Source organism: Dendropsophus ebraccatus, chromosome 6 (assembly GCF_027789765.1).
Source record: "Dendropsophus ebraccatus isolate aDenEbr1 chromosome 6, aDenEbr1.pat, whole genome shotgun sequence".
Classification (NCBI taxonomy): domain Eukaryota; kingdom Metazoa; phylum Chordata; class Amphibia; order Anura; family Hylidae; genus Dendropsophus; species Dendropsophus ebraccatus.
In genome coordinates this window covers 9,454,994-9,469,476 of record NC_091459.1, presented here as the reverse complement: position 1 = coordinate 9,469,476, position 14,483 = coordinate 9,454,994, and the positions used below count along the sequence as shown (strand labels likewise).

The 14,483-nt window shown below is 42.5% G+C and overlaps 1 protein-coding gene across 2 annotated transcripts in view; it reads right to left on the bottom strand.

Moving 5' to 3' along the window:
- The window catches only part of KHDRBS2 (KH RNA binding domain containing, signal transduction associated 2), a 180,826-nt gene that overhangs the window by 66,965 nt on the left and 99,378 nt on the right, over nt 1-14,483 (bottom strand). For both annotated transcript variants that reach the window (XR_011363480.1, XM_069973408.1), the window contains exon 4: nt 6,523-6,669. Coding sequence is in view for 1 of the 2 variants with exons in the window: in XM_069973408.1 (XP_069829509.1) it covers nt 6,523-6,669 (147 nt within the window). In the remaining variant the exon portion in view is untranslated. The remainder of the gene's footprint in view (nt 1-6,522; nt 6,670-14,483) is intronic.

Below are 14,483 nucleotides of genomic sequence, written 5' to 3'. Positions count from 1 at the left end.
GGATCAGCGTCAGAGAACTTGGCAAGTGCATCACAGAATGGCAAATAGTCACAAAATATTCACATAAATCTGGGGTTTGACTTAAAATATGTGACCATCTGCTCAAGTCACAGACTTTTATAAATTCACCCATTGTTGATTTTTTCATCCAAATTTCCACTGTTCAGAGATGACTTTTCCATTGGGCAGAGTAGGCGTCTGTCTGGGGGCCCATGACTCGCCCTACAGGGAGCTGACTCCACCCCCCCCCCCCCGCCCCCCCCCCCCCCATCAAAAATAATACTAGAGGCTTTGATGCACCTCACAAATCCCTGCAAAGAGAGGCCAACGGACCCACGTGCTGCACAATTACATCATTCTAACCATCTTGCATGCATGCGCAGCGGGCTAGGGGTGGTCAGGGGGAAGGAGTAGGGTGGCTTCGGATGTGGCTAGGAAGGCAGGAGGAGTCGCAAGGTGGGGAGAGCTTGGTCAGCATGGGTGGGGGGATGGGGGGCTGTCACAGCTCTGCCCAGGGGCCCATAATGCTGTTAAGACAGCTCTGCCACTGTTCTGTGCCTATATCGGCAATGTTGAGAACTGTCAGTGTCACTTAATGAGGAACTGTCACCCCAGCTGCCAGGGCAGAGCCCGTCCGACCCCCCATGGAGCCCCAGATACTGACCCTTTCATGGGAGTCCCGCTCCAGGACCCGGTCCCGGCACGGAGGGATCGCCATCCGAAGCTGTGCGCGCCACGTTATGCTAATCACTAGAGAGGAGTCCGACGTCCATAGAAAATGACTGGAAAAGTCATTTTCTATGAACGTTGGACTCATCTCTATTGATTTGCATAACGTGCACAGCTTCAGGCGGCAATTTCTCCGCGTCGGGACCAGGTTTAGTAGCAGGACTCCCAGGAAGGGGTCAGTATCTGGGGCTCCATGGGGGGTCGGACAGGCTCTGCCGCGGCAGCGAGGGTGACAGGTTTCCATTAAGTCATAGGATTGCTATGGAGAGCCACACAGCAGTGAGTTGTGTGCCACATATAGATTTTTTTAAACCCCAATTAGGGATCCCGATCTACTGTATAACCTACAGCGGATATGAGATGCCTTCTTCACTAGGTAAATGAATAATGAAGCTTTAGGGCAGGTTCACAGGTTCACAATGGCAATGAAGCATCCATCTTCAGCCAATCCCATAACTACATTTAATGTTTCAAACCTATTTGATACAATAACAATAGAAATGTTTTCTGCAATATATGCGCGGGAACCTAGAAATATGGACTTTCAATTGCTAATCGAACAAACTACCTAGGCAGAAGCAGAAGCGGTTTGGGAGAAATAATCTCTTATTTATTATTATTGAAGCGTATAGCAGGTTGGCAAACAGCAACGGGTTTAATAACATTGATTTTATCCAGCTGTAGCTTTTATTCCCCGTACTACAGACTGTATTGGTCATGCTTCTCTAAAGGATATTTTTTATTATATGTTGTCGAGTGTTCTCTCTAAAGGCATGTCCTGAAATTTAACTTCTCAACCCGAGTCCCCAGAGTGAAAAACGTGAACTACACGTAAATCACGCCACAAGCCACTTCCGAACGCACCCCTGCTAGCGGCTGACCAAAATAATAGAGGGTAGAAACAATAAATTCTACAAGCAGCAATTACTCACAGTAAAGTGTCAGAACAAGGGTGATCGTGCTGCCCTGAATAAAAGACTGAAGGGCAAGGAAGATTATTTTTCAGCGCGCCATTTCTGGAGTCATTCCAAGAGCGCGGTGAATAATGCTCCTCACTTAGTTTCATGTTACAAAGAAATTTGTTCGGAATGCTAAAAGCAAATGGTGCAATCACTGTAGAGAAATACTCCGTGCAAAGACATAAACAAGATGAACCTTGTATCTCTAATCACCGAACAGGAAAGAACACACAAGAAACCTTTCCTAACGAGCAGAACTTAATTTTTCTACCTATGATTCTTAATAGACCTGAACACAAATAGAAACTGCAATGAGTAAGAGAATTTAAAAAAAATGTTAAAGGGGCACTCCAGGGAAAATCTTTTTCCTTCAAATCAACTCGTTTCAGGAAGTTATATAGATTTGTAATTTACTTCTATTTAAAAATGTTAAGTTAATGTTAATGTTACAGTACTTATCAGCTGCTGTATGTCCTACAGGAAGTGGTGTTTTCTTTGTAGTCTAACACAGTGCTCTCTGCTGCCACCTCTGTCCAGAGCAGTAAGCTGGACGCACTTTGTAAAGCCAAGAGCAATGGGAATTCTATGGGAATTTGCTACACTCTACAGTTCCCGACATGGACAGAAGTGGCAGCAGAGAGCACTGTGTAAGAGTGAAAAGAAAACAACACGTCCTGCAGGACATACAGCAGCTTATAAGTACTAGAAGACTTGAGATTTTTTAAATAGAAGTAAATTACAATTCTATATAACGGGGATAACCCCTTTAAGCTTTCATAGGTTAGGTTCACACACTGTCTTTCTTTTTTTCTCCATTTGACAGCTGCCTTTTTGGACGTCCGTCATTTGGAGGCCAAATAACGTCCGTTATTTTTAAATCAAAGTTGTCCTTTCAAATAACGAACGTTATTTGGCCTCAAAACGGTGGACATCCAAAAAGGCAGCTGTGGAACGGCCAAAAAAAGATGGTCTTAAATTGACAGTTTGACCAATAATTCTATGGCTATGTCAAAAAAAGAGAAAAGATGTCCGTTATTGCCATGATTTAATTGACTTCAATACAATCCATTTAAGTCAATGGAATGAGGGAAGTCCAATGTGCACAGTGTATAAAATGATGGACTTTGTCTGCGCGGACGTCAAAATAACGATCGTGTCAATTATTTTCAGACGTCTTTTACAAACACCAAACATTATTTTTTAGTTGGTCACACACAGGTTTTTTTTTCACCGTTTTTACTATTAAATTCAATTGACTTTTCAATTGAAGACAAACGGCGATCAGTCCACCTGACCTAGAATAATGGACCAACAGCCGTCACTGCATTGGCGGACATCAATTTTTTTGTTTAAAAAACAGACAGGAGAAAATGTAGTGGGTATATAGCCTATATGTTTGGTCACATTTATGAAAATCACTCATCAAAGCACCGCAGATGCTTATATGGAGTCTTAGGGGGAGATTTATCAAACATGGTGTAAAGTGAAACTGGCTCAGTCGCCCCTAGCAACCAATCAGATTCCACCTCTCATTTTCCAAAGAGTCTGTGAGGAATGAAAAGTGGAATCTGATTGGTTGCTAGGGGCGACTGAGCCAGTTTCACTTTACACCATGTTTGATAAATCTTCCCCTTAGTGTATGTAAACCATTCCATGTTAGTAAAGGGAAATAAGAATAAATAACATAATAATTAGGAACATAAACTAATATATATATATATATATATATATATATATATATATATATATATATATGCTTTATTCACTCTTGTTTTTTGAAAAGGTAAAATCAGTTAAAAACCTCAGGATAGGCTATGCCATATACACTTGAAAAAAAAAAAAAAAAGTCCTGAGCCTGAACTCTTATGGTTTAGTATTAAAGGAGAGATGTCCTTTTTTTAACATAACAACAGGCACCTCCCTCTCCGGCTCCAGCACTGGGGTCTCCTGTCCTCTACTTTGGTTTAGTGGCCGAGTCAGGACCCAGGGGAAAAAAAAAATGCAAAAACTGATGCATTTGTGTTGACTCCATTGACGTTTTTGTGTACATTAAAAGTAACCATTAAAAAACAGATCCCATTAACAGACAGCAAAAATGCAGTGTGAACCCAGCCTGATACGGATAGGGTCGTTTGCTAACAAAGTCTCTAGCTGTGAGTGTTTGGGACAGAGAACTAAGATTGACTTGTTGGTGACAAGCTCTATGATGCAATAGTGAACGTTAGAGATGAGCAAAGCAGCCAAAACTATAGTAGCTACAATACCGGGACTATTACAGTATGACAAATTTGTTAAAGCATGTTGTTGTAAAAGTAAAGTGTAAAAAATTGGAAAATCACAATTTACAAAAAAAGTCAAATTTCTGCCATGGATACCAGTGGACCTTGCTGGATCAGCAGTGTAATATCAATTTTTTTCCCAGGACAGTATTGGAGTGCGAGCGCTGATTATGTAAAGCGCACACTCAGTTCACTGACCCCAGTACCTTGGTATAACTCAGTAGGAGCTTACAGGACCCAGTGAGTGAATAATTTGGACTGTGTCTTCACTGGTCCCAGTGAATTCCTATAGGCTCCCAGTTACTTGGTAAACTAAACACTTGGCATCTACACCAAACAACCCCCCACAATCAGCCCTCCTCTCCTCTTCTCTCTGTCCCTATATCTCTCTGTTAGTTTTACCCTGCTCTGCTCTAACTACCTGCTGCCATTCTGCTCTCTCCTCCACACACAGCCGACTGGCCGCCTCCGATACCAAACCTCCTTATATAGAGGGGGAGGTGCTGACATCACAGAGGGGCCTGCAGCTTATTGGACGGACACTAGGGGTTATGATTAATCCCTTTCTCCTATCCAGTGACGCTCCAGACAGTATGTGTGGCCACCTTTTTTTTTTTTTTTTTTGCGAATTTTCTTGACGAATCTGTGTGAATTTTCTTTGCAGAACAAAGCAAAGTAACATGGCGATTCACAGCGAATTTTGATTTGACAGATTTACTTCGCTCATCTCATATATATCTCATATATATATACACTACCGTTCAAAAGTTTGGGGTCACCCAACAATTTTGTGTTTTCCATGAAAAGTCACACTTATTCACCACCGTACGTTGTGAAATGAATAGAAAATAGAGTCAAGACATTGACAAGGTTAGAAATAATGATTTGTATTTGAAATAACATTGTTCTTACATCACACTTTGCTTTCGTCAGAGAATCCTCCTTTTGTAGCAATTCCAGCATTGCCCACCTTTGGCATTCTAGCTATTAATCTGTTGAGGTCAGCTGGAGAAATTGCCCCCCACGCTTCTAGAAGCAGCTCCCACAAGTTGGATTGGTTGGATGGGCACTTCTGGCGTACCATACGGTCAAGCTGCACCCACAACAGCTCAATGGGGTTCAGATCTGGTGACTGCGCTGGCCACTCCATTACCTATGATAGAATACCAGCTGCTGCTTCTGCTGTAAATAGTTCTTGCACAATTTGGAGGTGTTTAGGGTCATTGTCCTGTTGTAGGATGAAATTGGCTCCAACCAAGCGCTGTCCACTGGGTATGGCATGGCGATGCAGAGTGATAGCCTTCCTTATTCAGAATCCCTTTTACCCTGTACAAATCTCCCCCCTTACCAGCACCAAAGCAACCCCAGACCATCACATTACCTCCACCATGCTTACCAGATGGCGTCAGGCATTCTTCCAGCATCTTTTCATTTCTTCTGCGTCTCACAAACGTTCTTCTTTGTGATCCAAACACCTCAAACTTGGATTCATCCATCCACAACACTTTTTTCCAGTCTCCCTCTGTCCAATGTCTGTGTTCTTTTGCCCATCTTAATCTTTTTCTTTTATTGGCCAGTCTCAGATATGGCTTTTTCTGTGCCACTCTGCCCTGAAGCCCAAAATCCCGCAGCCGCCTCTTCACTGTAGATGTTGACACTGGTGTTTTGCGGGTACTATTTAATGAAGATGCCAGTTGGGGACCTGTGAGGCGTCTGTTTCTCAAACTGAAGACTCTAATGTGCTTATCTTCTTGCTTAGTTGTGCAACGTGGCCTCCCACTTCTTTTTCTACTCTGGTTAGAGCCTGTTTGTGCTGTCCTCTGAAGGGAGTAGTTCAATTTCTTAGCAATTTCTCGCATGGAATAGCCTTCATTTCTAAGAACAAGAATAGACTGTCGAGTTTCAGATGACAGTTCTCTTTTTCTGGCCATTTTGACCGTTTAATTGACCCCACAAATGTGATGCTCCAGAAACACAATCTGCTCAAAGGAAGGTCAGTTTTGTAGCTTCTGTAACGAGCTGTTTTCAGATGTGTGAACATGATTGCACAAGGATTTTCTAATCATCAATTAGCCTTCTGAGCCAATGAGCAAACACCTTGTACCATTAGAACACTGGAGTGATAGTTGCTGGAAATGGGCCTCTATACACCTATGTAGATATTGCACCAAAACCCAGACATTTGCAGCTAGAATAGTCATTTACCACATTAGCAATGTATAAAGTGTATTTGTTTAAAGTTAGGACTAGTTTAAAGTTATCTTCATTGAAAAGTACAGTTCTTTTCCTTCAAAAATAAGGACATTTCAATATGACCCCAAACTTTTGAACGGTAGTGTATATATATGAACAATTTTACCTATGGCAGAATAAAAACATAGCATACTGCAAAAAATTCCTCTTAAAAATTTCTAAAACGGCTACACATCATAGTGCTGGAAAGGTATTGCATATAATAAAAAACGTAAAAGGAGTTTTATTACTTTGCTGCCACAGATAAGTTATAGAGCTATGAATTTCTAAAGTTTTTAACCTGACAAATAGCTGACACTTACCGGAACAAGAAATTTTTTAATCTCTTCCAGGGCATGACTCATACGTGAATAGGCTTCTCCCGGAGGAGCGAATACTTCAATTAATACGTGGAGTTCATCACTCAAGTGCGCATATTTTGCCTCGCCACTCTTCCTTAATTCTTCTTCCTGGCATTTAAATAAATGAGATCTCTTATTTTTATTGATTCACAACAAAAGGGCAGAGACGTAAAAGAACCGGCTGAGAATAGAAGGTTGTGGGCAGTAAACAGAAAACCTCAAAGTAATATATGCTTAAAGAAAAACCAAGTCCTAATAGAGATGTAACCATCAAATAAGAATGTCAGTGTCAATGTTCTCCGAAGTACATTGGGAAAGGAGAATTATATTATCTGACCTACTCACGTCAGGGTTTTTAGTACGGAATCCATTTTGGAGGAACCTAATCCCCATAGCAGTTATCTGCTAGGTCACAGGCATTGCTTTTCTCCATCAAAAGGTGTACACTGATAGTATTCATTGATGTACTACAAGTCTACAATGTATACAACTATATAGCCACAGAGTGACTTTTGTCCGCCATTGGTCACAATGGAGGTATACTAGCATCATTTTTTGCAGTGATCCAATGTGTGGGAAGTGCAGTCTGCTCTGCTTTCCTATACAGTAAAAAAAGCTATTCTGGAATATACTATACAAACAAAAGCAAAAGGACACTCTTTTAGCCTCCACTAGGTGCAGGACAGGCTCCAGGTATTTGCGGACCCTTGGGCAACAAAGCCCCAGCGGGCCCCTCATCCATCCACTATGCACAATCACTTGAGACACCACTGACATACACAAACACACATTACTGACACAGACACTGACACTAGGGATGGTCCGAACAGAGTTCGGTTCAGGTTCGTACGAACCCGAACTCTCGACAAGGATTCCCGCTGTCTGCCCTCTCCATGGAGAGGGTGGATACAGCGGGAGGACCGCCTGGAAAACTGGGATACAGCAATAGCCATAGGCTGTATCCCAGTTTTCCAGGCGGTCCTGCCACTGTATCCACCCGCTGCACGGACCGGGCAGACAACGGGAATCTGATGCCGAGCGTTCAGGTTCATACGAACCCGAACCTCGCCAGTTTCAGGCCATCCCTAACTGACACACACATACACACACACCCAATTACTGACACTAACACACACACACGTACTGACACACACACTTACTGACACTAACACACACACGTACTGACACACCCATTACTGACACACACACACTTTCACACACATTACAGACACTGACACACGCACTAACTGACAAAGACACTGACAGACACACACTCTTCCTGACACAGACACTGACACTGACTAACTTACACACACACACATTACTGACACAGACACTGACTGACACACACACACTTACTGACACTGACACACACACTTAAACACATTACTGACACTGACACACACACTTACACACATATTACTGACACTAACACACACACACTTATACACACACATTACTGACAAAGACACTGAAAGACACACATTTACTGACACACACTCTTCCTGACACAGACACTGAAACACACACTTACTGACACTAAGGGCCCTATTCCACAGGACGATTATCGTTCAGATTATTGTTAAATCGTTCGAATGTAAACGAATGTTCGGTTGAACAGCAGTTAACGACTAACGACAGAACGAGAAATCATTGATCGTTTAATAAGACCTGGACCTATTTTTATCGTTGCTCATTGGCAAATCGTTCGCATTGAATAAGACGTCGTTCGGTCGTTCGCAGTAGTGACGAACGCAATAGCGACGACAAGACGACCGCAAGAATGATCATAAGTAACGATTATCTTTCCATGTATATGGTTGAACGATTTCAGGCCTTTCGCAAAAGCGGTCATTTGGATCATTTATCGTTAACAATTATGCAAACGTGCTGATCTCCACACAGTAAGGTTCAGGACCTGCAGGTCATGTGATCACTAGTATTGAGCTGATCTGTCAAAATGTTCAAGTTTGGCAATGGAACGCTGATTACAGGTGGCTGCTGAAATTGGATGCTGCTGTCCTAGGGCTGCCATAAGTTGTTTTCCTGGCAGCCCTAGGGTGGAATCCAATCTCCCCCCCCCCCCCCCCCCCCCCCCGGGCAGGTCCTGCTCCTTTTATGTCTTCTGATGTTCAACCAACTCACCCTGCACTACAGTGATCAGGCTGAACATCAGAGCACCAGGTCCCTCCTCCTCTCTGGGCCCCTTGAGGCGCTGTGGGCCCCAGCAAGTTCTGTGCTGTTGCCGGCCCTGACTGGGTTGATGGTGGATTATAGCTACATTCAAAAAAGTTTGATGACCCATCCTAGACACATGAAGAAGATGGCTATGTACATTGCATAGTAGCTGTTCTGGGCCTCGCAGCTCAGAAATTGAAGTGACAGGGAGCTGAGCTGCATTAACCCAGTATAGCCATTAAGCAATGTACGGAGCCCCCTACTTCTCCAGTATTTAGATAAGACAGGGTCATGCCATTCACAAGTGGTGATGGCCATAGCTCATCTTCTTCCCCTCCATGCACAATGTCCTCTGCACAAGACACAGAGCATGCCCAGAAAACTCTCTCATAGAAGTCAATGAGCTCCCTCCAGACAACAGTTTTCTATAGTCCATGTAGCTGCTGTAAAGCATCGCTCTAAAGCTGGGTTTACATATATAAGTTTGCGTCAGTTTCAGTTTTTTTCTAAAAACTGACTACAACTAATGTCACAACTGATGCCAAAAATGCATTAGTTGTCATAAGTTTTTCTATCCTTTTTTCCTTTAAAACCATCGGTCGTCACAATTTGCTCTCATCAGTTGAGATAGTTTTTTCCTATATGTTTTCCTGTAATTTTCAATGGGATTTTAAGGTCCTTGCAGCGTATTGTCATCACACTGCGAGTATAGTGGCAGCAGGGGGCTATATACTACTGTGGGAGCTCACAGGGGGGCTATATGGGAGGGGGGAGGGCACATAAGGGGGGCTATGTACTAATGGGGGGGATCTCACAAGGGGCTATATGGGAGGGGGAGAGCACACAGGGGGCTAAGGGAGAGCGCACAGGGGGGGCTATATAATACTAGGGAGAGCACACAGGGGGGGCTATATAATACTGGGGAGAGTGCACAGGGGGGCTATATAATACTGGGGAGAGCGCACAGGGGAGCTATATACTACTGGGGGGAGCTTACAGGGGGGGCTATATACTACAGGGGGAGAGAGCACAGGGGGGGCTATATACTACATGGGGAGAGTGCACATAGGGGCTATATGGGAGGGGGAGAGCGCACAGGGGGGCTATATACTACAGGGGGAGAGTGCACATGGGGGCTATATGGGAGGGGGAGAGTGCACAGGGGGGCTATATACTACAGGGGGAGAGTGCACAGGGGGGCTATATACTACTGGGGGAGCAACAGGGGGCTATATATTACTGGAGGAGAGATATGTTTATGTCTGTATTATACAGACATGGCACTCCTCTTGGGCTGAATGCCAGAAGCCAGAGCCAAACGGCATGCGTCCTGCCCGACTAGGCCTCCGTCGCCGCATCGCCGTTGAAAACAATGGGATCAGTTCAATGATGCGTTTCCCTCCAGCGCTTTTCTCCTGCTCCAAAGGGAAACGCAGCCGCAAATCCGGTAATATGTAAACCTGACCTTAATGTACACAATGACGAGTTATAGATGATAAATCTGTACGTTAGGATATATTAACATGTGGGATAATCCTGAAAATGCTTCTTCTTCTCTACACGGGTTTGTTTCTGTTCCGAGCACATAGATTTCTGCAAATAGTACACGACATGTAGAAAAAGGAGTTGCTGCACATCACACCTATGGCTGACACTAATGTCACTGACCGACACGGTGTGGAGTTAGTGTAGGGACCCATGTGAACCAGGAGACCGACACGTGGTACATGGGGCAATATGGTTTGATCAAATTATATACCAACATCCTGGCGGTGTTTTTTTAATATAGCCGAGTGGCATTAGTGTCAGCCATAGGTGTGATGTGCAGCAGCTACTTTCTCTCCATGTTGTATTTTATTTTTCTCCCTTTTCTGAGCAGTTGGCACACCCCTTCGTAAGACCCACATGACCCAAATTAGCAGGATACACCTGTGCTCACATGTCAGTACCTCCTATCTTTCCTATTCTATCTGCAGCAGTAATGGTGAGTACAAGAGCATATTCACACTTGTGTTGTTTGGCGGCAGCTTTCTCCGCCGGTGGTGCCAACTGGGTTTTGGGGGGGGCACTTTGGGTTTGGTCCTGTGACATTGGGGTTGCAGGGTCATTCCATGGCCTCCCTTCCATGTTTGTGCATGCTTTGCGGGGTTAGCCGTTGCTGACCGACACAGTGTGGAGTTAGTGTAGGGACCCATATGAACCAGGGGACCTGCACGTGGTACATGAGGCAACATGGTTTGATCAAATTATATAACAACATCCTGGTGTTGGTTTTTAAATGTAGCGGAGTGGCATTAGTGTCAGCCATAGGTGTGATGTGCAGCAGCTCCTTTCTCTCCATGTCGTATTCTGCAAATAGTATTCACTTGAATAAATCTGCTTTGTGTGAATATACCCTGAGAAAGGTGCTTAGAGTTTTATGGCTGCATCTAATGACTCATTGTAGGAGATACGATTAGATAAGTTTTGTAGAATATCCATGCTAGAAATTTCTGGGAATTTTATTGTTGGCATTATCTATGGGGATTTACCTACACGCCATCCCTACACTACAATCTACAGTAGAAACATATTGGAAATGGCTAATGTGGCACAGGAGACATCCCAAATGGCCAAACACACAAACACAAGTAGACATAAAAAGCTTGCCTTGCATACACAATTTTTTTTTATTTTTTTTTCAGTAAGATTTTACTCTGCAGAAGAGATGTGCCAGTAAAAAGATCAGCGGTATAGATATAAGGAAGGGAATTTGATGAACCGCAGTAACGGAAAACAATTTAAACATTTTACTGGATTGTCAATAGCAAGCGATAAGATTTATGATGGAAGAACATTAGACGCTTAATTGTTGTTTGCACAGTGAAATTAGCAAATACTGTAGCCGCCATAGCAAGTACCAACCGGAGCTCTTAGGTGGAGTTGGCATCAGCATTGAGATGGTTTTCTCAACTTTTCTTTCAGAAGACAGTGATGTCCAAGCAAATAACTGCATTGTTTGACAACTAGTGACAGACCTATAGGTCACACATAGTATTTCCGTAAGTCTTTTTTTTTTTTTTTTTAACTGAAACCAGGAGTGGGTTGAAAACACAGAAGTTATGCAAATCTTTCCATTATAATTTTGCCCTGTCAGTTCCACTCATGGTGTTGGTTGCAAAATTTTTAGCAAAAATACTGTGTAAGAACGTAGCCCTAGTTTTTCCACATTTTGCTATGTTCCCACACAGTATTTTTGCTCAGTATTTTGCAACCAAAACCAGGAGTGGATTGAAAACACAGAAATTATGTTCACACACTGTTGAAATTAAGTGGACGGCCGTCATTTAATTGAAAATAATTGCTGTTATTTTAATGTTTGTCATTAAATGGCGGCAATTCATTAAATTTCAGCAGTGTGTGAACAGAGCCTTTCTGTGTTTTCAATCCACTCCTGGTTTTGGTTGCAAAATACTGAGCAAAAATACTGTGTGGGGACCTAGCCTAGAAGATGTTTCACACCATTAAACACTTATCCAAATGAAGTCTGTTGTCTGTATGGGTATTACCACAAATGATACTTATCCCATACACAATATTAGGCTATGTCCACACTACGTAAGTTCCGTAGTAATCATGGCCGTTGTAACAACGGCTGTGATTTTTACAGCACTTATGTAGTGCTGTAGTATACACATAGTACACACTCCGGTCGGGATCCCTGACATGTAAGTTTTCTGCGGCCGCTATTCAATGATTACTCTGTCAGTTCACACAATGGAGCGTGCGGCTAAAGCCGCATGCTCCATTGTGTGCAGTGGGGAGTTCTGATGCGGGTGCACACTGATGCGCCCACATCAGAACTATGTGGCGCTAAAGATCAGTACCGGCTGGGATGATCTTTTCTGAGACGGTCACGGAACGCCCGGTCTCTAACCAAGTGTGAATATAGCCTTAATATGTTAAGAAAATCTGTGCATTTATTCCCATGTTTCCGAAATGTAAAAATAAGAACAATTAAAGGCCGTTGTTGCAAAATAAAATAAAATAAAAGTTCATTATTAATGATCACGACCATTAATAACAGCTGTTATTTTGCAACAACGGACGTTATTTGATCCTATTTTTACATTGTGGACAAACAGCCTATGTTCACACATTTTTTTTTTTTTTTTTTTGCAAAATAACTAATTGTTTTCAAAATAACAAATGTTATATTACGACAGTCGTCAATAATAATCATGAACATTATTTCCGGCCGTCATTATCAAATAGATATTTCTCTAATAATAGCCTATGTTGTAATATATAAGCGAAAAGCAAATCCTGATACCAACTCAATGTGCAAAAAAAAAAAAAAAAAAAAAGGTATGCATTTAAAAAAACACACATATATATATATATATATATATATATATATTTATTTATTTATTTTTTTTAATTTTTTTTTTACATGGGAGCCTATGGGTGATTGATGGCTAAGGGACTCCTGATGGATTGCACCTGGCACAGCATTTGTCTTTGATGTATACATTTTCTCGTGTTTGTTTAACATTTTGCACCAAACATCTCAAGATTTGTTGGGGTTAGAGGTGAGTTAAGGAAGGACACACATGTAGAGACAATTTATTTACACCGCTGGGTCCCAATCCTATAGCTCTTTTTTTTTTATTACCTTAGTCTTTGTACTATTTCATTTACATAAAACCAAGATTATACATTAAAGGACAATAACAGAAATGTAATTTTGTGTGTAAATGTAGCCATCCTTTTCCTGCACTTTATACGTTTTACCTGCAAAACACAGATTGCAAAAACTTAGTGTGAACCTAGCCTAAGGAGAAAGGAGACTTCTCACAAGAAGAGGTGATCTGCTAACTGTTTTCATATGTAGTCTCTGACTATTGCAATGCTCTGTAAAATCCTATATTGGCTTTATGGACAACATATAGGAGATTAAAGGGGTCATCCACCTAAGAGCTAAAAAAATGAAAAGCTAGCTGCTCTTACTCACCAAGTCCCCCTGAGTATTTTGAGCTGTCTCCTGTCTTTTTAGCTACTGCCATTCCTGAGTTGTTATAAAAGTCAATTTGTGTCCAAGATGGCGCCGCCCAGGAAACTACATTTCCCATCATGCATCTCCCTGATTGGACTGCTTGCGTACTCGCCCCCTTAGCTTTCTTTCCTGCCCACTGCTGTCATTACTACTCCATAGTAAACACACGACTGTTTTTTTCACTGATTTTGCATCACATTACCCCAATATGTATTTCATACTAGTTGATGATGTAGCAGAGCAGATGCGTACATGGTGTAGCTATGTGCTGCATAACGGGCATCTGTTTACCGGGGGTGTAATGTAGGTTTAGATCTCTGCTTGCTGACTGTGAATGAAAACATTCTAGTTCCATCCAGACTCTAAGACCATCCATAACACTTACAATATACAGAGCTGTGACACAAAGACAGGTATATAAGCCTACATTCACTGACAGCAAGCAAAGATAGAACTACAACTTCTCATATTACAGAAAACTAGGCTCAGGGACACATGTAAGTCTGTGGAAGCAGCACCGGTGCATGGAGATGACAGATCATGTCTCCAAGTCAAGAGACAGATAACCCGGCCACCAGAGTGGAGATCGCATGTCCTGTGGGGGAAGAGAGAGCTGAGCGTGGTCAGAGTGGACATAGAGAAAATGAATTTAGACATCCAGAGCAGGTATGAGAAAAAAAAAATCGGGAACAGGTTAGTATTGGGAAGG